Source organism: Pseudophryne corroboree, chromosome 7 (genome assembly GCF_028390025.1).
Source record: "Pseudophryne corroboree isolate aPseCor3 chromosome 7, aPseCor3.hap2, whole genome shotgun sequence".
Classification (NCBI taxonomy): Eukaryota; Metazoa; Chordata; class Amphibia; order Anura; family Myobatrachidae; genus Pseudophryne; species Pseudophryne corroboree.
Window position 1 is genome coordinate 383,655,236 of NC_086450.1, and position 24,403 is coordinate 383,679,638.

The following is a 24,403-nucleotide window of genomic DNA, read 5'->3' on the forward strand; positions in this document are numbered from 1 at the left end:
TGAAAGCTTTGATCGATTGGTGCCATTCCACTGATGCTACTTATATCCCAGTGTTATCCTGTGGATACTGTGGACTTCGGAGAATTTGAAATAGAGTTATCGACGGTAAGTCTACCATAACTACTTATTCTTGTTTTTCTCAAAAAATAATTATATTTCTCTAACGTCCTAGTGGATGCTGGGGACTCCGTAAGGACCATGGGGAATAGACGGGCTCCGCAGTAGACATGGGCACTTTAAGAAATAATTTAGGTTCTGGTGTGCACTGGCTCCTCCCTCTATGCCCCTCCTCCAGACCTCAGTTTGATACTGTGCCCAGACGAGCTGGGTGCTTTTCAGTGAGCTCTCCTGAGTTTGCTGAGAGAAAGTATTTTGTTAGGTTTTTTATTTTCAGGGAGCTCTGCTGTCAACAGACTCCCTGCATCGTGGGACTGAGGGGCGAGAAGCAGCCCTACTCTCTGAAGCTAGGTCCTGCTTCTTAGGCTACTGGACACCATTAGCTCCAGAGGGATCGGTACGCAGGATCTCGCCGTCCGGTCCCGGAGCCGCGCCGCCGTCCCCCTCGCAGAGCCGGAAGACAGAAGCCGGGTGAGTATGAGAAGCAAAGAAGACTTCACAGGCGGCAGAAGACTCCGTGTTCTTCACTGAGGTATCGCACAGCATGGCAGCTGTGCGCCATTGCTCCACACACCTACACAATACTCCGGTCACTGTAAGGGTGCGGGGGGGGGGGGGGTCCTCTTTTGGCAAAGTTAAGCATATATACAGCTGGGCACTGTATATATGTATGAGCCCCCGCCAAAAAATTGCATATTTAAGCGGGACAGAAGCCCGCCGCCGAGGGGGTGGAGCTTCTTCCTCAGCACTCACCAGCGCCATTTTTTCTCCACAGCTCCGCTGAGAGGAAGCTCCCCAGGCTCTCCCCTGCAGATACACGGTAGAAGAGGGTAAAAAGAGAGGGGGGGCACATAATTAGGCGCAAAAAGCAATATAACAGCAGCTACTGGGTTAACATTAAGTTACTGTGTTATTCCTGGGTTTATAGCGCTGGGGTGTGTGCTGGCATACTCTCTCTCTCTGTCTCTCCAAAGGGCCTTGTGGGGGAACTGTCTTCAGAGAGGGCATTCCCTGTGTGTGTGGTGTGTCGGTACGCTTGTGTTGACATGTCTGATGAAGGCTATGTGGAAGCAGAGCGGAAGCAAATGAATGTGGTGTCTCCGCCGACGGCGCCGACACCTGATTGGATGGATATGTGGAAGGTTTTAAATGATAATGTTAATTCCTTGCATAAAAAGTTAGAAAAAGCTGAAGCCTCGGGACAGTCAGGGTCCCAACCCGTGCCTGATCCTATGTCGCAGAGGCCGTCAGGGTCTCAGAAGCGCCTACTATCCCAAACTGTTGACACAGATACCGACATGGATTCTGACTCCAGTGTCGATTACGATGATGCAAAGTTACAGCCAAAATTGGCTAAATCCATCCGTTATATGATTATAGCAATTAAGGATGTGTTGCACATCACAGAGGAAACCCCAGTACCTGACAAGAGGGTGCATATGTATGGAGGAAAGAAGCCGGAGGTAACCTTTCCCCCCTCACACAAGCTAAATGAGTTATGTGAAAAGGCTTGGGAATCTCCAGATAAAAAACTGCAGATTTCCAAAAGGATTCTTATGGCGTATCCTTTCCCGCCAACGGACAGGTTACGCTGGGAATCCTCCCCTAGGGTGGACAAAGCTTTAACACGCTTATCCAAGAAGGTAGCCCTGCCGTCACAGGATACGGCTACCCTCAAAGATGCTGCGGATCGCAAACAGGAGGTTACCCTGAAGTCCATTTATACACATTCAGGTACCTTGCTGAGGCCGGCAATCGCGTCGGCCTGGGTGTGTAGTGCTGTAGCAGCATGGACGGATACCTTATCTGAGGAAATTGATACCTTAGACAAGGATACTGTATTGTTGACCCTGGGGCATATTAATGACGCTGTACTATATATGAGAGATGCTCAAAGAGACATTAGTCTACTGGGTTCTAGAATAAATGCTATGTCGATTTCTACCAGAAGGGTCCTGTGGACTCGGCAATGGACAGGTGATGCCGACTCAAAAAGACATATGGAGGTTTTACCTTACAAGGGTGAGGAATTGTTTGGGGAGGGTCTCTCGGACCTGGTCTCCACAGCTACAGCTGGAAAGTCAAATTTTTTGCCTTTTATTCCCTCACAGCCTAAGAGAGCACCGTATTATCAAATGCAGTCCTTTCGATCACAAAGAAACAAGAAAGTCCGAGGTGCGTCCTTTCTTGCCAGAGGCAGGGGCAGAGGTAAGAAGCTGCACAACACAGCTAGTTCCCAGGAACAGAAGTCCTCCCCGGCCTCTACAAAATCCACCGCATGACGCTGGGGCTCCACAGGCAGAGCTAGGCCCGGTGGGAGCACGTCTTCGAAATTTCAGCCACAAGTGGGTTCACTCCCAGGTGGATCCCTGGGCGATAGAAATTGTGTCTCAGGGATACAAGCTGGAATTCGAAGAGATGCCCCCTCACCGATACCTCAAATCGGCCCTACCAGCTTCCCCCCACGAGAGGGAAATAGTGTTAACTGCAATTCACAAATTGTATCTTCAACAGGTGGTGGTCAAGGTTCCCCTCCTTCAACAGAGAAGGGGTTATTATTTGACCATGTTTGTAGTCCCGAAACCGGACGGTTCGGTCAGACCCATATTGAATTTAAAATCCCTGAACATATACCTGAAAAGGTTCAAGTTCAAGATGGAATCGCTGAGAGCGGTCATCGCAAGCCTGGAAGGGGGGGATTTTATGGTGTCTCTGGACATAAAGGATGCATACCTTCATGTCCCCATTTATCCACCTCATCAGGCGTACCTCAGATTTGTGGTACAGGATTGTCATTACCAATTTCAGACGTTGCCGTTTGGTCTCTCCACGGCACCGAGAATATTTACCAAGGTCATGGCGGAAATGATGGTACTCCTGCGGAAGCAAGGGGTCACCATTATCCCGTACTTGGACGATCTCCTCATAAAAGCGAGATCAAGAGAGCAGTTGCTGAACAGCGTTGCACTTTCTCTGGAAGTGTTACGGCAACACGGCTGGATTCTGAATATTCCAAAGTCGCAGTTGGTTCCTACGACTCGCCTGCCTTTCCTGGGCATGATTCTAGACACAGACCAGAAAAGGGTTTATCTCCCGATAGAGAAAGCTCAGGAACTCATGACACTGGTCAGGAACCTATTAAAACCAAAACAGGTGTCAGTACATCACTGCACTCGAGTCCTGGGAAAGATGGTGGCATCATACGAGGCCATTCCCTTCGGTAGGTTCCATGCAAGGACTTTTCAATGGGACTTACTGGACAAGTGGTCCGGATCACATCTTCAGATGCATCAGTTAATCACCCTATCCCCCAGGTCCAGGGTGTCACTCCTGTGGTGGCTGCAGAGCGCTCACCTTCTCGAGGGCCGCAGATTCGGCATTCAGGACTGGGTCCTGGTGACCACGGACGCCAGCCTCCGAGGTTGGGGAGCAGTCACACAGGGAAGAAATTTCCAAGGTCTGTGGTCAAGTCAAGACACTTGCCTTCACATCAACATCCTGGAACTAAGGGCCATATACAACGCCCTACGTCAAGCGGAGACCCTGCTTCGCGACCAACCGGTTCTGATTCAGTCAGACAACATCACCGCAGTGGCTCATGTAAACCGACAAGGCGGCACAAGGAGCAGGGTGGCGATGGCGGAAGCCACCAGAATTCTTCGCTGGGCGGAGAATCACGTAAGCGCACTGTCAGCAGTGTTCATCCCGGGAGTGGACAACTGGGAAGCAGACTTCCTCAGCAGACACGACCTCCACCCGGGAGAGTGGGGACTTCATTAGGAAGTCTTCGCACAGATTACAAGTCGGTGGGAACTGCCACAGGTGGACATGATGGCATCCCGCCTCAACAAAAAGCTACAGAGGTATTGCGCCAGGTCAAGAGATCCTCAGGCGATAGCTGTGGACGCCCTGGTGACACCGTGGGTGTTCCAGTCGGTCTATGTATTTCCTCCTCTTCCTTTCATACCCAAGGTGCTAAGGATAATAAGAAAAAGAGGAGTGAGGACAATCCTCATTGTTCCAGATTGGCCACGAAGGACTTGGTATCCAGATCTGCAAGAAATGCTCACAGAGGACCCGTGGCCTCTTCCTCTAAGACAGGACTTGTTGCAACGGGGCCCTGTCTGTTCCAAGACTTATCGCGGCTGCGTTTGACGGCATGGCGGTTGAACGCCGGATCCTAGCAGAGAAAGGCATTCCGGATGAGGTCATTCCTACGCTGATAAAGGCTAGGAAGGACGTGACAGCTCAACATTATCACCGTATATGGCGAAAATATGTTGCTTGGTGTGAGGCCAGGAATGCTCCTACAGAGGAATTCCAGCTGGGCCGTTTCCTTCACTTCCTATAGTCCGGAGTGAATTTTGGCCTAAAATTGGGTTCCATTAAGGTCCAGATTTCGGCCCTATCCATTTTCTTTCAAAAGGAGTTGGCTTCTCTACCTGAAGTTCAGACGTTTGTAAAGGGAGTGCTGCATATTCAGCCTCCTTTTGTGCCTCCAGTGGCACCTTGGGATCTTAACGTGGTGTTAAGTTTCCTGATATCCCACTGGTTTGAACCACTTAAAACGGTGGAGTTGAAATATCTCACGTGGAAGGTGGTCATTCTATTAGCCTTGGCTTCGGCTAGGCGTGTGTCAGAGTTGGCAGCTTTGTCACATAAAAGCCCCTATCTGGTTTTCCATGTGGATAGAGCAGAATTGCGGACCCGTCCAAAATTTCTGCCGAAAGTGGTTTCATCTTTTCATATAAACCAACCTATTGTGGTGCCTGTGGCTACTACTGACTTGGAGGATTCCGAGTTGCTTGATGTGGTCAGGGCTTTGAAGGTTTATGTAGCCAGAACGGCTAGGGTCAGGAAACCAGAGTCGTTGTTTATCCTGTATGCACCCAACAAGCTTGGTGCTCCTGCTTCAATCGCTGGATCTGTAACACGATTCAGCAGGCTCATTCTGCGGCTGGATTGCCGCTGCCAAGATCAATTAAGGCCCATTCCACTAGGAAGGTGGGCTCTTCTTGGGCAGCTGCCCGAGGGGTCTCGGCATTACAGCTTTGCCGAGCGGCTACTTGGTCAGGTTCAAACACTTTTGCAAAGTTCTACAAGTTTGATACCCTGGCTGAGGAGAACCTCTTGTTTGCTCAATCGGTGTTGCAGAGTCATCCGCACTCTCCCGCCCGTTTGGGAGCTTTGGTATAATCCCCATGGTCCTTATGGAGTCCCCAGCATCCACTAGGACGTTAGAGAAAATAAGATTTTACTTACCGGTAAATCTATTTCTCGTAGTCCGTAGTGGATGCTGGGCGCCCATCCCAAGTGCGGACTTCTTCTGCAATACTTGTATATAGTTATTGCTTCAATAAGGGCTATGCTATGGTTGCATCAGGGTTTGACCTAATGCTCTGTTATTTGTCATACTGTTAACTGGTTGTTTTCACTTGTTATACGGTGTGATTGATGTGGCTGGTATGAATCTTGCCCTGGATTACCAAAATCCTTTCCTTGTACTGTCAGCTCTTCTGGGCACAGTTTCTCTAACTGAGGTCTGGAGGAGGGGCATAGAGGGAGGAGCCAGTGCACACCAGAACCTAAATTCTTTCTTAAAGTGCCCATGTCTACTGCGGAGCCCGTCTATCCCCATGGTCCTTACGGAGTCCCCAGCATCCACTACGGACTACGAGAAATAGATTTACCGGTAAGTAAAATCTTATTTATTTTTTAGTAGTATATGGGCGCTGGGGTGTGAGCTGGTATACTCCCTCTGTGTTATCTCTACAGGCTTCCCTGTGGGTCTGTCCCCTTTTGCCAGTGTGAGTGTGTGTGTGTCGGTACCGTGTGTCGACATGTCTGAGGCTGAGTGCTCCTCCCCGGAGGAAGTTACTGGGGGCGCAGAGAAGGATTTGGGAGTGACTCTGTCGGCACAGGTGAATATGTTGAGTACATTGAATGCAAATGTGGCATTATTGTCTAACAGGCTGGATAAATCTGATTCTCAGGCACAAACGTGGAGAAAATCCATGGAGGACGCCTTGTCTCAGGTACAGGCCCCCTCAGGGTCACAGAAACGTTCCTTTACCCAGATGGCAGATACTGATACCGACACGGACTCTGATTCCAGTGTCGACTTTAGTGAAACCAGTTTACAGCCAAAATTGGTAAAGAGTATTCAGTACATGATTGTGGCTATTAAAGATGTTTTACATATTTCTGAGGAACCTCCTGTTCCAGATACAAGGGTTTGTTTATTTAAAGGGAAAAAGCCTGAGGTGAAGTTTCCCTCCTCTCATGAACTGAACACTCTTTGTGAAAAGATTTGGGAGTCGCCTGACAAAAGGTCGCAGATTCCCAAGAGAATTTTTGTGGCAAATCCTTTCCCCCCTGACGACAGGGAAAAGTGGGAGTCATCTCCCAATGTGGACAAGGCTCTGTCCCGACTGTCCAAAAAAAGTGGCGCTTCCGTCTCCTGACACGGCTGCCCTCAAGGATCCTGCGGATCGCAAGCAGAAAACGACATTAAAGGTCATTTATGTCACTACGGGTCGGCATGGGTGAATAGTGCTATTGCTAAGTGGGCTGATAATTTGGCATCTGACATGGATACCCTTGATAAGGATAACATTCTTTTTACTCTTGGTTATATCAGGGACGCTGCAGCTTACCTAAAGGATGCGGCGAGGGATATTGGCCTCTTGGGATCAAGGGCCAATGCCATGGCAGTCTCGGCCAGGAGGGCGCTGTGGATTCATCAATGGAATGCTGATGCAGACTCCAAGAAAGCTATGGAAGCTCTCCCTTTTAAAGGTAGTGTCTTGTTTGGTGACGGCCTCGCTGACCTGGTGTCTACCGCTACTGCGGGTAAGTCATCTTTTCTTCCTTATGTTCCCGCACAACAGAAAAAGGCGCCCCATTATCAGATGCAGTCCTTTCGGCCTAATAAATACAAAAAAGGAAGGGGCTCGTCCTTCCCCCGCTTCAAAAGTTAGAGGAAGGGGAAAGAGATTGCCTGTTGTGTCTGGCGCCCAGGACCAAAAGTCCTCCCCCGCCTCTGCCAAGTCCACCGCATGACGCTGGGGCTCCCCTACGGGAGTCCGTGCCGGTGGGGGCCCGTCTCCGAATCTTCAGTCAGGTCTGGTTTCAATCGGGCCTAGATCCTTGGGTCTTAGACATAATGTCCCAAGGGTACAAACTGGAGTTTCAAAAGATGCCTCCCCCCCCCCCCCCCCGACGATTTTTCAAATCAGCCTTGCCTGTTTCTATTCCAGAATGGGAAGTAGTAAATGCTGCTATACAAAAGCTGTGTCAACAGAGGGTCATTGTCCCTGTACCCCCGTCCCAACGGGGGGAAGGGTTCTGTTCGAGCCTCTTTGTCGTGCCAAAGCCGGACGGCTCGGTCAGACCGATCCTGAACCTAAAATCCCTCAATCAAGTTCAAGATGGAATGTCTTCGAGCTGTGATCTCCAGCCTAGAAGGGGGGGATTTTATGGCGTCAGTCGACATAAAAGATGCCTACTTACACGTCCCTATATATCCTCCTCATCAGGCCTTCCTGAGATTTGCGGTGCAGGAATGTCATTACCAATTTCAGACGTTGCCGTTTGGGCTTTCCACAGCCCCGAGGGTCTTCACCAAAGTGATGGCGGAAATGATGGTACTCCTACGCAAACAGGGTGTCACAATTATCCCGTACTTAGACGATCTCCTGATAAAGGCGAGATCAAAGGAGCAGTTGCTAAGAAATGTGGCCCTTTCCCTGATGGTTCTGCGACATCATGGTTGGATTCTAAATTTGCCAAAGTCTCAGTTGATCCCGACAACTCGGCTGCCCTTCTTGGGCATGATCCTAGACACGGAACTAAAGAGAGTGTTTCTTCCGGCGGAAAAAGCTCTGGAAATCCATTGCATGTTCAAGGGGTTTCTGAAACCGGCAAGAGTGTCGATTCATTAATGCACTCGAGTGCTAGGGAAGATGGTTGTGGCTTACGCAGCCATTCCGTTTGGCAGGTTTCATGCCCGGGTGTTTCAGTGGGACCTGCTGAACAAATGGTCCGGGTCTCACCTGCACATGCACCGGAAAATAAGTCTATCTTCCAGGACCAGACTTTCTCTCCTGTGGTGGCTGCAAAGTTCTCACCTTCTAGAGGGACGCAGGGTCGGAATCCAGGATTGGGTCCTGCTGACCACAGATGCAAGTCTCCGAGGCTGGGGTGCAGTCACACAAGGAAGACGTTTCCAGGGAAAATGGTCAAGCCAGGAAACTTGTCTCCACATAAACGTTCTGGAGTTAAGAGCCATTTACAACGGCCTTCTGCAAGCGGAACACCTTCTTTGAGGTCTACCTGTCCTGATTCAGTCGGACAACGTAACAGTGGTAGCGTACGTAAACCGCCAGGGCGGAACAAAGAGCAGAGCGGCGATGGCGGAGGCCACAAGGGTTCTCTGCTGGGCGGAAAAGCACGTGAGCGCTCTGTCAGCAGTCTTCCTTCCGGGCGTGGACAACTGGGAAGCAGATTTCCTCAGCAGACACGATCTCTATCCAGGAGAGTGGGCTCTTCATCAAGAGGTATTTGCAGAAGTGACAAGGCGTTGGGGAGTTCCTCAAATAGACATGATGGCGTCTCGCCTCAACAAGAAACTTCCGAGGTATTGTTCCAGTTCAAGGGACCCCCAAGCCAGTGCAGTAGACGCCCTGGTAACTCCGTGGGTGTTTCAGTCGGTATATGTGTTCCCTCCACTTCCTCTCATTCCAAAGGTGTTGAGGATCATAAGACGAACAAGGGTTCCGGCAGTACTCGTCGTTCCGGATTGGCCACGGAGGGCCTGGTATCCGGATCTTCAGGAATTACTCATAGAAGATCCTTGGCCGCTTCCTCTCAGAGAGGACTTGTTACTGCAGGGACCATGTGTATTTCAGGACTTACTGCGGCTGCGTTTGACGGCGTGGAGGTTGAACGCCAAATCCTAGCTCGAAAGGGTATTCCTGGGGAAGTCATCCCTACTCTCCTTAAGGCTAGAAAGGAGGTCACGGCGAAGCATTATCACCGTATTTGGAGAAAATATGTGTCGTGGTGTGAAGCCAAGAAAGCTCCGGCGGAGGTGTTTCAGCTAGGTAGTTTCCTCCATTTTTTGCAGGCAGGCGTGTATGCAGGCCTGAAATTGGGTTCCATCAAAGTGCAGATTTCAGCTTTATCTATTTTCTTTCAAAAAGAATTGGCCACCCTTCCTGAAGTTCAGACTTTCGTGAAGGGAGTGCTGCATATCCATCCCCCGTTTGTGCCACCCGTGGCACCGTGGGATCTTGACGTGGTGTTGCAATTTCTTATGTCTCACTGGTTTGAACCTTTGCGAAAGGTTGAGTTGAAATTTCTCACTTGGAAAGTGGTCATGCTTTTGGCCTTGGCGTCCGCCAGACGGGTGTCGGAATTGGCTGCTTTGTCTCACAAGAGCCCATATTTGATTTTCCATGTGGATAGAACGGAATTGAGGACTCGTCAACAATTTCTGCAAAAGGTGGTTTCTTCATTTCACATAAATCAACCTATTGTGGTACCTGTGGCTTCAGAGGCCGTGACGGTGCCAAAATCTCTCAATGTCGTGAGAGCTTTGAAAATGTATGTTGCCAGAACGGCTCTGGTTAGGAAAACGGAGGCTCTGTTTGTCCTGTACGCTTCCAACAAGATTGGAAATCCTGCTTCCAAGCAGACTATTGCACGGTGGATTTGTAATACGATTCAGCACGCTCATTCTATGGCTGGATTGCTATTGCCGAAGTCAGTGAAGGCCCATTCTACCAGGAAGGTGGGCCCATCTTGGGCGGCTGCCCGAGGGGTCTCGGCACTTCAACTTTGCCGAGCAGCTACGTGGTCGGGTTCAAACACTTTTGCTCAGTTCTACAAGTTTGATACCCTGGCTGATGAGGACCTTGTGTTTGCTCAATCGGTGCTGCAGAGTCGTCCGCACTCTCCCGCCCGGCCTGGAGCTTTGGTATAGACCCCATGGTCCTTTTGGAGTCTCCAGCATCCTCTAGGACGTAAGAGAAAATAGGGTTTTGATACCTACCGGTAAATCCTTTTCTCCTAGTCCATAGAGGATGCTGGGCGCCCATCCCAGTGCGGACTGTTACTTGCAGTTGTATTGTTAGATGTTGTTTCGATTACACGAAGGTTGTGTATCGGTTATGTTCAGCTTGTTACTGTTTTTCGTTCATACTGTTCTCTGATATTCCTGCTAATCCAGTTGTACGGTGTGTTTGTGGTGTGAGCTGGTATGTATCTCACCCGTAGTGTGACAAAAATACTTTTCCTCGAAATGTCCGTCTCCCCTGGGCACAGTTCCTATAACTGAGGTCTGGCGGAGGGGCATAGAGGGAGGAGCCAGTTCATACCCATTCAAAGTCTTATAGTGTGCCCATGTCTCCTGCGGATCCCGTCTATACCCCATGGTCCTTTTGGAGTCCCCAGCATCCTCTACGGACTAGGAGAAAAGGATTTACCGGTAGGTATCAAAATCCTATTTTATATATATTAGAGACAGTGGTGCGGATAGTGTAGGGCAGCCATTCCCAGCCTTGGTCCTCAAGGCACACTAAAGGTTCATACACATTTTTGCCCAGCGTGTATGCACAGCGATGATCGCTGACATCGCTGGGCTGAAAAGCGTTCAGTGCATAAACACACAGCGCTTTTCCCCCCTGCCCAGCGATATCAGCGGGGGTGAGCGGCTTTCCATAGCAGGACGCTCGCCACGCTGCGGGCACACTAATTTATTCTCCCTCTATGGGTGTCGTGGACACCCACAGAGGGAGAATATGTCGGGATTGTGCCGGTCGGGATTCCGGCGTCGGGATTCCGACCGGCGGGATCTTAACCGCATCTCCTTGTCACATAGGAGGCTTGTCATCTACCTGCCTTGTAACACATTTCTCCCACACCAAGAGGTAGCTATACTAAACTTTCTAAAACAGACAAGTGCTGCTGTTGTCTCTAGCAACTAATCACATTCTGTCATGTTCTAGAATCCACTAGACAAATAATAGCTAGAATCTGAATGCTAGGGGCAACAACACCACTTGTCTGTTTTACAAGCTTTAGTATATCTACCCCCTAGTGTCTGCCTTATCACACTACTTCTCTGTCTTGTGGTCAGGATTGAGGTGGCTCCCAGGTAGTAAAACATTGGAGACCTCATTTGCTATGCTAGACTGTGACCGGTTCTGCAATGACAGTCTGGCATTGTGCAGCTGATTTATTCTGATTCCACTGACACCAGGCACTGCAACCAGGAAGGACAGATACAACAGGACCCTGCAAGGCTAATAATACCAAAATGTTTCTGTCCTGCTTTAAGCAAGACATGAGTTGTGTATGTATAGTGTAAGCCAACTATAATACACGTGTCATTATAATGCATCACCCAGAAGAGAATGGCCAGTGAAAATATTAATTTAACTGGCGTTTCTCATACGTCCTAGAGGATGCTGGGGTCACTTCAAGAACCATGGGGTATAGACGGGATCCGCAGGAGACATGGGCACGGACTTTAAGACTTCCAAATGGTGTGACCTGGCTCCTTCCTCTATGCCCCTCCTCCAGACTCCAGTTTAGAATCTGTGCCCAGTGAGACTGGATGCACTCTGAGGAGCTCTACTGAGTTTCTCAGAAAAAGACTTACGTTAGGTTTTTTATTTTCAGGGAGAACTGCTGGCAACAGTCTCCCTGCTTCGTGGGACTTAGGGGAGAGAAGTCAGACCTACTTCTGTGAGTTTAAAGGCTCTGCTTCTTTGGCTACAGGACACCATTAGCTCCTGAGGGTCTGAACGCTGGGTACACCTAGATGCTCGTTCCCAGAGCCCGCCGTCACCCCCCTTGCAGAGCCAGAAGTCAGAAGACAGGTGAGTAGAAGAAGATCAGAAGTCTTCAGTGACGTCATTCTGAGGATCGCACGCTGCGCGCCATGTTCCCACTACACAAGGCACTACAGGGTGCAGGGCGCGGGGGGGGCTCCCTGGGCAGCATATAAATCCTCATTTTGACACTGGCAAGAGGGGACATTAGTGCCAAGGCACTGTCCTAACCCCCGCCAGTATAAATATTTGTTGAAAATTGCGGGAAGGAAGCGCGCCATTAAGGGGCCGGAGCTTCTTCCTCACAGCACACACACACACACACACACACACACACACACACACACACACACACACACACACACACACACACACACACTGCTGACAACTGCAGGGTGCAGGGGGGGTGCCCTGGGCAACATAAATCCTTGTTTATGGCAAAAGGCACACTGTCCTACCCCCGCCAGTATAATGAACTATTGATTTAAGAACGGGTGAAGCACGCCATTACGGGGGCGGGGCTTCTTCCTCACTAAGCCAGCACACTAATCAGCGCCATTTTCTCCTCACAATAGAAACGCTGGTCCTCCCTTCACTACTGACATGTATCAGGGTGCAAAGGGGGGGGGGGGGGGGGCGATGTATAAAAGTGCTGCAGGTATGTTTTCAATGATATGTTTCACAGATGGGTGTACTTGGCCCTGGGGTGTGAGCTGGCTTTTCCTTTCTGTGTCCATCTGACAGAGGTCTGGTCCCTGTAAGTCCCAGTGTGTCTGTGAGTGTGTGTGGGACATGTCTGAGGCAGGGAGTTCCTCCCTGGAGGAAGCCATTTTAGGGACACAGATGTAAGGTGGTGATGCTTCCGACACACCAAGAGCCTGCATGGGTGAAAGAAATACGTGGTAGTATGCATCATATCAAAGATTAGATAAGGCTATATCTAATGCTGCATGCTGGATATGTAGAAGATGTGTTTTGTCAGAATTCTGTTCTTCCATCTGCAGGCGACCCTCTCTGGGTCACATAAAGTCCTTTTACAAATGTTATGACTACTGCTACCGACACGGACTCTGAGTCCTGTGTCGCCGATAGTGGTTCCAGGGAAATAGATCAAATAAGACTCCCTCCCACGAGCTTAATATTTTCTTTCCCAGCAGTCACCCCCTGTGTTAGATAGTGCACTGTCTAGGGTGACAAAGAAGGTAATTCTCCCTGCACCTGACACGGCTTCACTAAAGGAGTCGGCGATCCGAAAAGTGAAAACTATATTAAAATCCATTTATGTTGCAAAGAGTGCACTGCTCAGGCCCACTATTGCTTGCGCGTGGGTGTCTCAAAAAAAAAAAAATGGTAAAGAAGCGTGTCATCAGAAGTTGACACGATTGATAAAGATGAGATACTCCCTAAGTTAGGAGATATCAAAGACGCTGCCGCATACATGCTAGGAGCAATGAAAGATATTGGGCTTTTGAGTTCACAAGCCGCTACCAGGGCAGTATCGGCTCGGCGGGCGTTGGGGATTTGACAGTGGAACGTGGATGCAGATTCCAAGAGAAATATGGAGGATCTCCTATACAAAGGTGAGGCCTTATTTGGTGAGGGACTGGAGACGTTGGTCTCGGCCGCTACCACAGGTAAGTCTGCATTTGTGCCCTCTGCACCTGCACTGGCAAAAGGATCACCCTCACATGCAGTCCTTTTTCGGCCCAGTAGGTACAGCGAGAAGATGTCTACAACGGCTTCAGGTTACCAAGAACAGAAGTCTACCCCTGCTTCTGCCAAGTCCACAGCATGACGCTGGGGATCCCTCGCGGGAGGTAGCTCGGGCGGGGGCACGTTTAAAAACTGCTCAGTCAGGATTGGAGTCAATCTGACCTGGATTCCGGGCTGTTAAAAATAGTGTCCCAGGGGTACAAACTGGAGTTTCAAGACGTTTCCCATACCGAATTGTAAAATTGACCTTGCCAGCGTCTCTTCCAGAAAGAGAATCACTTATAACGGTAATTCAAATTTTATGTCAGGACCAGGGCATAGTCCTGGTGCCTGGGTCACAACAAAGGAAGGGGTTTATTCAAGCCTCTTGGTAGTTCCGAAACCGGACGGCTCGGTCTGACCGATCCTGAACCTAAATGAAACGGTTCAAGTTCCAGATGGAATCACTGGGGGCAGTGATTTCCAGTCTGGAGGAGGTGGATTACAGGGAGTCAGTTGATGTAGAGGATGATTACCTGCATGTTCCCATTTATCCTCCTTACCAGGCTTATCTGAGATTTGCGGTTCAGGATTGCCATTACCAATTCTAGATGTTACCTTTCGGTTTTCTCCACGGCGCCAAGGGTTTTCACCAAAGTGATGGTGGAGATGATTGTCCTCCTGTATCAAGAAGGAGTCAATTTAATTCCTTATCTAGAAGATCTCCTGATAAAGGCGAGATCCAGTGAGTGGTTGGTACAAAACATTGCGCTCTCCCTGTCCATACTCCAACAACACGGTTGGATCATATATTTTCCAGGAAAGATTATTTGTTTTTCGGAATGATTCTGGACAGGGTAGTTCAGAGAGTTTTTTTCTTCCGGTGGAAAAGGCTCTGTAAATCCAGAAAATGATAATACTAGGTTTGAAACCATCAAGAGTGTCGATCCATCAGTGCAAAGATGGTGACGGCCTACGAGGCCATATAGTTTGTCAGGTTCCATGCCAGGGTATTCCAGTGAGACCTGTTGGTAAAGTGGATCCCACCTACACATGCACCGGAAGTTAGTCCTGTTGTCGAAAGCCAGGATTTCACTCCTGTGGTGGCTACATAGCTCGCACCTATTAGATTGACGCAGGTTCGGAGTTCAGGACTGGGTCCTGGTAACCACGGATACAAGTCTCCGAGGCTGAGGAGCTGTCACTCAAGGAAAAGCTTCCCCGGCAAATGCTAAAGTCAGGAAGCCTGCCTTCGCATGAACATGCTGGAATTGAGAGCCATTTACAAAGGTCTTCAACAAGCGGTACATCTTCTTCAAGATCATCTCGTGCAGATCCCGTTGGATAATGTAACAGCAAGGCGGAACGAAAAGCAGAGCGGAAATGGCAGAGGTGACGAAGGTCCTCCTCTGGGCAAGAAGACATGTAAGGGCTCTGTCGGTAATTTTCATTTCAGGAGTGGACAACTGGGAAGCAGACTTCCTCAGCAGACACGATCTCCAGCCGGGAGAGTGGAACTTCCACCAAGAAGGCTTCGCAGAGGTGACAAGTCTTTGCGGAGTTTCTCAAATAGACATGATGACATCTCGTCTCAACGAGAAGCTTCAGAAATATTGTTCCTGATCAAAAGACCCTCAGACAATAGCAATAGATGCACTGGTGACCCAGTGGCTATTCCGGTATGTGTATGTATTCCCTACACTTCCACTGTTCCCAAAAGTTCGAGGTTTTGGGAAAAATTTAATTGCCCAGACTGGCCTAGGAGGGCTTGGTGCCCAGATCTTTAGGAGTTTAAAAAAAAAAATGATCATGGGCCTCTTCCTCTTCGCGAGGACCTGCTACAGTAGGTGCCGTGCGTGTACCTGGACTTACCGCGGCTACGTTTGACGGCATGGCTGTTGAGAGCCGGTTTTTAGCCCGAAAGGGTATTCTCAAGGGAGTCATCCCTACTCTTATTCAGGCCAGGAAAGGAGTAACGTCTAAACGTTAATACCGTCTCTGGTGAAAATAGGTGTCTTGGTGTGAATCCAAGAAAGCTTCAGCGGAAGAGTTTCAGTTAGGGTGTTCTCTACATTTTCTACGGGCTGGAGGGAATGCAGCATGAAATTGGACTCCATTAAGGTCCAGTTTCCAGCATTGGCAATTTTCTTTCGAAAACTATTGGCTTCCCTTCCGGAAGTTCAGTCTTTCGTGAAAGGTGTGTTGCGCGTCTACCTTCCATTTGTGCCTCCAGTGGCATCTTGGGTTCTTAATGTGGTGTTGCAGTTCCTTCAATCACGTGGTTGAACCTTTACAGTAGGTGAAGTTGCTGTTTCTCACTTGAAAAGCGGTCATCCTGTTGGCCTTGGCATCTGCAAGGTGGGTGTGTGAGTTAGGGGCCTTATCTCACAAGAGCCCTTATTTGATCTTCCATGAAGCTTGAGCTGAATTGAGGACACGTCAACGTTTCTGCCGAAGGTGTTGTCCTTTCTTCTGCAGGAACCGACCTATGGTGGTGCCTGTGGCTACTGCCGCCTTCGCTGAGTCAAAGTATCTGGCTATGGTTAGAGCTTCGAAAAATGATGTCGCCTGGACGGCTCTGATTAGGAAAACAGAGGCTCTGTTTGTTCTGTATGTTCCCAACAACTTTTGGTGTCCTGTTTCCAAGCAGACCATTGCGCGCTGGATCTGTTGTGCGATTCAGCATGATCATTCCATGGCTAGATTGCCGTTACCGAAATCGATGAAGGCCCATTCTAGTAGAAGGGTGAGCTCGTCCTGGGCAGCTGTCCCGGGGTTCTCAGCATTGCAACTTTGCCGAGCAGCTGTTTGGTGGGGTTCAAACACTTTTGAAATGTTTTACAAGTTTGATACCCTGGCCGCTGAGGACCTCATGTTTGGTCAATCAGTGCTGCAGAGTCATCCGCACTCTCCCGCCCATTCTAGAGCTTTAGTATAACCCCATGGTTCTTGAAGTGACCCCAGCATCCTCTAGGACGTATGAGAAAATAGGATTTTAATACCTACCGGTAAATCCTTTTCTCTTAGTCCGTAGAGGATGCTGGGCGCCCGTCCCAGTGCGTACTGTATCTGCAGTTATTGGTTGTGGTTACACACAGGTTGTGTTTTTTGTCAGCATATTGCTGCAAATTCTTTATGCCGTTGGCTTGTGTTCTGTTGAATACCACGTTCTGCGGCATGCTTGAGGTGTGAGCTGGTAAGATGCTCACCGTGGTTTAACAATAAATACTTTCCTCTAAATGTCCATCTCCCTGGGCACAGTTCCTTAAACTGGAGTCTGGAGGAGGGGCATAGCGGGAGGAGCCAGGTCACACCATTTGAAAGTCTTAAAGTCCCTGCCCATGTCTCCTGCGGATCCCGTCTATGCCCCATGGTTCTTGAAGTGACCCCAGCATCCTCTACGGACTAAGAGAAAAGGATTTACCGGTAGGTATTAAAATCCTATTTTTCCAAGTGATTTGAATTGCAAATGTTCTCTTTTCACTTGATTTACTAGAAAGATGGGGAGTACAGCCTACACCTGCGCTGCATAATGGAGATGGAACATTACATACAGACAACATACCAGGACATAGTCAAAACTTGCAATATCTGCCATAATATCGCTATTCAGGTAATATCCTTGTCCTTAGGAAACGTGTGTTTTCTTTTTTAACACAATAAAAGTATGATACCTGCTCCCGCACAAAACTATGGGGGGCCTAGGAATTGCGGGTACTGTCACTAATGGCCTGTGTACCTTTGCTGAAAAGTAGGACAAAATTGTATTTACAGTACTTATCAATTAAATATAAAGTTCTAATTATAAGGAGAGTGTATTATGTTGGTACACTTTGAACCAAGATGCTGTTAGATGTCCTAATGACCTCTTTAGTATATTTAAATCGAACCAAACCACATTCATCAGTGTTGTGCAAAGTGCAGTGGCCGTCTCATGGATAATAATGCCCAACTTACAGCCAGTTTTGCTTCAGCACTGATGGGAGATGGGAGGCGGGCCAGGGGGCGGAGCTGTGGGAGGAGGGGCCTGTGGGGACAGGCTTGTCTACGTTTATGCATACTGTGGGTTATTCATATGTGGAAGCAAACCAAACAAGCAAGCAACTGGGCAAAACCATGTTACGCTAGAATTGGGTCAGATTTAACATGTGCATAGAGATTTAGGTTTGGGTGGGGTCTGTCTAAACTGAAATCTAAATTGAAGCGTAATAATAAAGCTGTCTAACATTTGTGGGGATCCGGTCAAGATCCCGGTCACTACTCAGAATGCCGACATATGCATCCCGAATAAAGTTACCTGCCCAGTGCCGGAATCCTGACCGCCGGGAACCCGAACGGGGCAAGTGCTGGATTCTGGATACATAAGCCGCAGAGGAGGGGGGAGGTTAGGTTTAGGCCGCGGTGCGAGTTTAAGGGGTTAGGCTGCAGCCCAGGTGTCATTAGATTTAGGCTGTGGGGAGTGGGGGAGGGGGGTTAGTTGGGCGGGGGGGAAGGTAAGTATACTTGCCTTCCCCGTTGGGATTTTGTTTGTCGGGATGCCATGGTCTGTACTCTGGCTGCTTGCATCCCGAACGCCATTTGTTGGCTACATGCAAAAGCAGCCAGTTTTTAAAAAATATATAAATGTATTTCCCTCCCTTGCATTGCAAAATGGTTTGTTCCAGATACAAATGAACTGTTTGTGCTTTTTCTGACTTGATTCCATATCCGGCTCTGGCTCACTACAGATGTAGCCATGCTCATCTATGATCATAATGCAAATGCATTGTACTACGACTGGCTGCAGTTGGTGTTCGCTCCATAGGCTTTAATGGAGCTCATAGGCTCACTAGCCACGGGCACACTAGCCACGCCGGCGCTGCTCGTGGCAATGATGAGCGTGGCTACATCTGTATGTCCATCTTTAGAAAGAGATGTCTTTTCATGATTATTGGATTCACCTGCCTTTTAGGTACAATGTAGTTCATTTTGTGTATTTAACCAACATTGGGGCAGATGTATTAAGCCTGGAGAAGTGATGAAGCAATTATCAAGCAGTGATAAGTGCAAGGTGATATCGTACCAGCCAATCAGCTCCAATGTGTAAATTAACAGGAGCTGATTATCTGATGCATTATCGCCTTCCAATTATCACTTCTCCAGGCTTAATACATATGACCCCATGGCCAAAATGTATTAAGCCTTAAAAAGTGATAAAGTGGAGACAGATAACGCGTGATAAATGACCAGCCAATCAGCTTCCTGTCATTTTTCAAACACAGCCTGTGACATGGCAGTTAAGGAGCTGATTGGCTGGTCATTTATCACTTGTTATCCATCTCCACCCTATCACTTTTTTTTAAGTCTTAATACATTTGACCAATGTAATCTAAATAGGTGAATATATTTGTGAAATACCTTATGGGACAGTTGAATTAAATATCAAGAAATGGTAGAATGTTCTATAAATCCAAAGGAGGAGGATGTTTGCTATTACTAAACTCATAATACACTGTAACAATTTAAAAATACTGTTTTATTGTTGTGTACTCAGGGCCAGATATGTGAAAACTGTGGTATCAAGATTCACCTGAGCTGTGTGGGGAAGTATTTCAGAGGTCACGCAGAGCCACGCTGCCCTCAGTGTTCAGACCCGTGGATGCAGGAAATTCCACGTATGTTCATTACTTGCAGCCACAGCAAATGTCATACAGTTGTTTGTGTAACCATTCCATCTTTGGCTTGTGCTTATCTTGTGTGTTGGTTTTGTATGCCCTCGATACGGGATGCGTTCAGCATGCTGGCAGATATGTGACCGACGCCGGAATCACAACACCACTCAGGAGAAACACCCCGAAAATGAGTATCGTGATAGGGCCCGCGGGGGGGGGGGGGGGGGAGTTTGAAGGTTAGGCACTAGGGGGGTGACTAGTCATAGCCGTCACCCCCCGTCGGTTAGCCATAGCTGCCACCCCTGAAGGGTTAGCCATAGCTGCCACCCCAGGAGGTTTAGGGTATGGAATGGGGGAAGGGTAGAATACTTACCCCATTTGGTGTCGGGATTGTCAATAGTGGTCATGTGACCACTGGCATCTCGACTGCCGTGATAACTTACCCAATCCCTTGATACTGTGTGTGCTCTTCTAACACAGGCTTATTGTATTTATGTGTTAGTGCCATTTGGACACCTCCACTCTATTGTTTTTTCATCTCCTGCTCTCTTTAATTACTTTTATGTGATACATGGTGTGTCTCTGGGGTCATTCCCTAGTTGCCTAATGTACATACACTGTATAGAGCTTTACTGTTGTTTGGGAACCGTGACCATGTAGAGAAGAGCACAAAGTAAACTTTAGCGAGGAATCATTGGTCTATTGTGTTTATTTATAGACAAATGACAGAGAGCATGATACATAGCTCATCTATATTTAATCAGGTTGTATATCTTTAATAGTAATTGTCAAATTGTGATTCACAGGGTTATCACAGACGGATACCCAAATACCGTCCACATCCCAGAAGGCACCCCCCAGACCTGGAAGAAGAAACAACGCATCAGTTGCCACCAGGTCAAGACGATAGCGATTACCTGTGAATGGCACGCACATGTTATTAGAAAATGCTGTATGATGTATCTAGTAGGCATTTGAAATACTTTTGTACTGTTTTAATATGTTAAACATTTATACAAAAAAACTATTTGCTGTCTGATACGTCTAGTGTCAGTTTTCTGAAACAATATGTACTTTTCAAGAAAACATCTGTTTAAAAAAGTTGTTTACTATGTTATTACACTGTTGCTATATAGACCATTTATTAAAGAAAAAAAGATTGAGACCATGATTGGGGATATTTTTTGCAGCATTCACAGGCAGTTTGAACCAATTTCTTGTCATATAAATTGAATAGCAGTGGCCTGTTCGGCAGTAATTGGTGGGGCAGTTTATTTTTTTTTTCTGTCAGCCACTAGGGGACACTGGCACAACTTCAAGACTGTGGGGTGATGATGGGGGCTAACGGGGAGCTGGCACTTGAAATAATCTAAGAAGTGAAACAGGCTCCTCCCCCTCTATCCCCCATCAACCCTCAGTTTTGAATTTGTGCCGAGGGAGCCGGTCACTGCTGACTGAGCTCCTGCTCAGTTATATTACTTCACTTTATTTAATTTTTCTCTGCCATCCATAAGTGATACTGGGGTTTACTTAAGACGATGGGTATAGAAGGGGTCCAAAGGAGACGTTGCACTTTAAATTTCTTCAACTGGGTGTGCTGGCTCCTCCCCTCTATGCCCTTTCCCACAGGCAGTTTAGAAAAAAGTGCCCTCGGGAGAGGATGCACACTGTGGGAGCTCCAGAGGATTTTTCTTCAGTTTCTTTTAAACTTTATCATTTTCGGTATACTGTCTGGACAACAGTATAGGGGGGACGATTACCGGCCTCTGTAAAGCGTCAGAGCCGCTTCCTTGCTGCAGGACCATTGTCCTGAGAGGTTGTTTGTTCCGCGGGGCACTGCGCCTTGGCGGTCACAATGGCAGTACGCCACACACCCCTAACATAGTCTGAAGGTGAGAAGAGTGGTGAGTACAAACTGGGGGCCCTGCTAGGGTGGGTCCCCCGGTTCTTGGTGCTGCGCAACGCAGGGGCGGCATACGGGATCCTCGATGGGGGGACCCGCTATAGCTTCCCTGTGTAAACTGGCAGCGGTAGTGCAAACTAGCAGCCATTGTGATGTTTGCACAGTGTAAGGAGACATTGGCAGTATAAAAAAATCTATGTAGCTCCAGCGCCATTACAGAGGGCGGAGCTTACTCAGTGGGACCAGCGGCATATTGGCGCCTTCCTCTGCCCATCGCTGCAACAGCAAGGACACACAGCTCCTCTATACAAGGGTGTATAACAAGGGGGAGAGCCGCTATTGTACACAATCTAGCATCCTAAATAGGACAAGTAATCCAGTTTTCTCTGACGTCCTAGTGGATGCTGGGACTCCGTCAGGACCATGGGGAATAGCGGCTCCGCAGGAGACAGGGCACAAAATTTAAAAGTTTGACCACTAGGTGGTGTGTACTGGCTCCTCCCCCTATGACCCTCCTCCAAGCCTCAGTTAGGTTTTTGTGCCCGTCCGAGCAGGGTGCAATCTAGGTGGCTCTCCTAAAGAGCTGCTTAGAAAAAGTTTGTTAGGTTTTTTATTTTCAGTGAGTCCTGCTGGCAACAGGCTCACTGCAACGAGGGACTTAGGGGAGAAGAAGTGAACTCACCTGCGTGCAGGATGGATTTGCTTCTTAGGCTACTGGACACTAGCTCCAGAGGGACGATCACAGGTACAGCCTGGATGGGTCACCGGAGCCGCGCCGCCGACCCCCTTGCAGATGCCGAATAGAGAAGAGGTCCAGAAACCGGCGGCAGAAGACGTCTCAGTCTTCATGAGGTAGTGCACAGCACTGCAGCTGTGCGCCATTGCTCTCCGCACACTTCACACCAGCGGTCACTGAGGGTGCAGGGCGCTGGGGGGGGCGCCCTGGGCAGCAATGTAATATACCTATTCTGGCTAAAATATATCACATATAGCCCCTGGGGCTATATGGATGTATTTAACCCCTGCCAGGTTCCAAAAAAACCGGGAGAAGAAGCCCGCCAAAAAGGGGGCGGGGCATATTCTCCTCAGCACACAGCGCCATTTTCCTGCCCAGCTCCGCTGCGAGGAAGGCTCCCAGGACTCTCCCCTGCACTGCACTACAGAAACAGGGTAAAAACAGAGAGGGGGGGCACTTATTGGCGATATTTATAATATTTGAGCTGCTATAAAGGGAACACACTTATTAAGGTTGTCCCTATATATATTTATAGCGCTTGGGTGTGTGCTGGCAAACTCTCCCTCTGTCTCCCCAAAGGGCTAGTGGGGTCCTGTCTTCTATCAGAGCATTCCCTGTGTGTCTGCTGTGTGTCGGTACGTGTGTGTCGACATGTATGAGGACGATGTTGGCGTGGAGGCGGAGCAATTGCCTGTAATGGTGATGTCACCCCCTAGGGAGTCGACACCAGAATGGATGGCTTTGTTTATGGAATTACGGGATAGTGTCAGCACGCTACAAAAGTCGGTTGACGACATGAGACAGCCGGCAAACCAGTTAGTACCTGTCCAGGCGTCTCAGACACCGTCAGGGGCTGTAAAACGCCCTTTACCTCAGTCGGTCGACACAGACCCAGACACTGACACTGAATCCAGTGTCGACGGTGAAGAAACAAACGTATTTTCCAGTAGGGCCACACGTTATATGATCACGGCAATGAAGGAGGCTTTGCATATCTCTGATACTGCAAGTACCACAAAAAGGGGTATTATGTGGGGTGTGAAAAAACTACCGATAGTTTTTCCTGAATCAGAGGAACTGAATGAAGTGTGTGATGAAGCGTGGGTTACCCCAGATAGAAAACTGCTAATTTCAAAGAAGTTATTGGCATTATACCCTTTCCCGCCAGAGGTTAGGGCGCGCTGGGAAACACCTCCTAGGGTGGATAAGGCGCTCACACGCTTATCAAAGCAAGTGGGTTACCGTCTCCTGATACGGCCGCCCTCAAGGATCCAGCTGATAGGAGGCTGGAGAATACATTAAAAAGTATATACACACATACGGGTGTTATACTGAGACCAGCAATCGCCTCAGCCTGGATGTGCAGTGCTGGCGTGGCTTGGTCGGAGTCACTGTCTGAAAATATTGATACCCTGGATAGGGACAGTATTTTACTGACTATAGAGCAGTTAAAGGATGCATTTCTTTATATGCGAGATGCACAGAGAGATATTTGCACTCTGGCATCAAGAGTAAGTGCGATGTCCATATCTGCCAGAAGAAGTTTATGGACGCGCCAGTGGTCAGGTGATGCGGATTCCAAACGACATATGGAAGTATTGCCGTATAAGGGGGAGGAATTATTTGGGGTCGGTCTATCGGATCTGGTGGCCACGGCAACGGCCGGAAAATCCACCTTTTTACCCCAGGTCACCTCCCAGCAGAAAAAGCCGCAGGCTTTTCAGCCGCAGTCCTTTCGTTCCTATAAAAACAAACGAGCAAAAGGACATTCCTATTTGCCCCGAGGCAAAGGAAAGGGTAAGAGACTGCAACAAGCAGCTCCTTCCCAGGAGCAGAAGCCCTCCCCGGCTTGGGACCTTACAAGCAGACTCAGGGGCGGTGGGGGGTCGCCTCAAACATTTCAGCGCACAGTGGGCTCACTCGCAGGTGGACCCCTGGATCCTGCAGGTAGTATCTCAGGGTTACAGGTTGGAATTCGAGAAGTCCCCTCCTCGCCGTTTCCTAAAGTCTGCTTTGCCAACGTCTCCCTCCGACAGGGCGACGGTATTGGAGGCCATTCACAAGCTGTATTCTCAGCAGGTGATAGTCAAGGTACCCCTCCTACAACAGGGACAGGGGTATTACTCCACGCTATTTGTGGTACCGAAGCCGGACGGCTCGGTAAGACCGATTCTAAATCTAAAATCTCTGAACCTGTACATACAAAAATTCAAGTTCAAGATGGAGTCACTCAGAGCAGTGATAGCGAATCTGGAAGAAGGGGATTTTATGGTGTCCTTGGACATCAAGGATGCTTACCTTCATGTTCCAATTTGTCCTTCACACCAAGGGTACCTCAGGTTCGTGGTCCAAAACTGTCATTATCAGTTTCAGACGCTGCCGTTTGGATTGTCCACGGCACCCCGGGTCTTTACCAAGGTAATGGCCGAAATGATGATCCTTCTTCGAAGAGAAGGCGTCTTAATTA

At 48.7% G+C, this 24,403-nt stretch overlaps 1 protein-coding gene across 3 annotated transcripts in view; it reads left to right on the forward strand.

Annotated features, from left to right (window-relative positions):
- NSMCE1 (NSE1 homolog, SMC5-SMC6 complex component) overlaps positions 1-20,468 on the forward strand; it is a 71,168-nt gene extending 50,700 nt beyond the window's left edge. For all 3 annotated transcript variants that reach the window (XM_063934580.1, XM_063934578.1, XM_063934579.1), the window contains exons 6-8: positions 17,143-17,259; positions 19,180-19,300; positions 20,104-20,468. In XM_063934580.1, the coding sequence (XP_063790650.1) occupies positions 17,143-17,259; positions 19,180-19,300; positions 20,104-20,207 (342 nt within the window). In that variant the 3' untranslated portion in view covers positions 20,208-20,468. The remainder of the gene's footprint in view (positions 1-17,142; positions 17,260-19,179; positions 19,301-20,103) is intronic.
- The last annotated feature ends 3,935 nt before the right edge of the window (positions 20,469-24,403 follow it).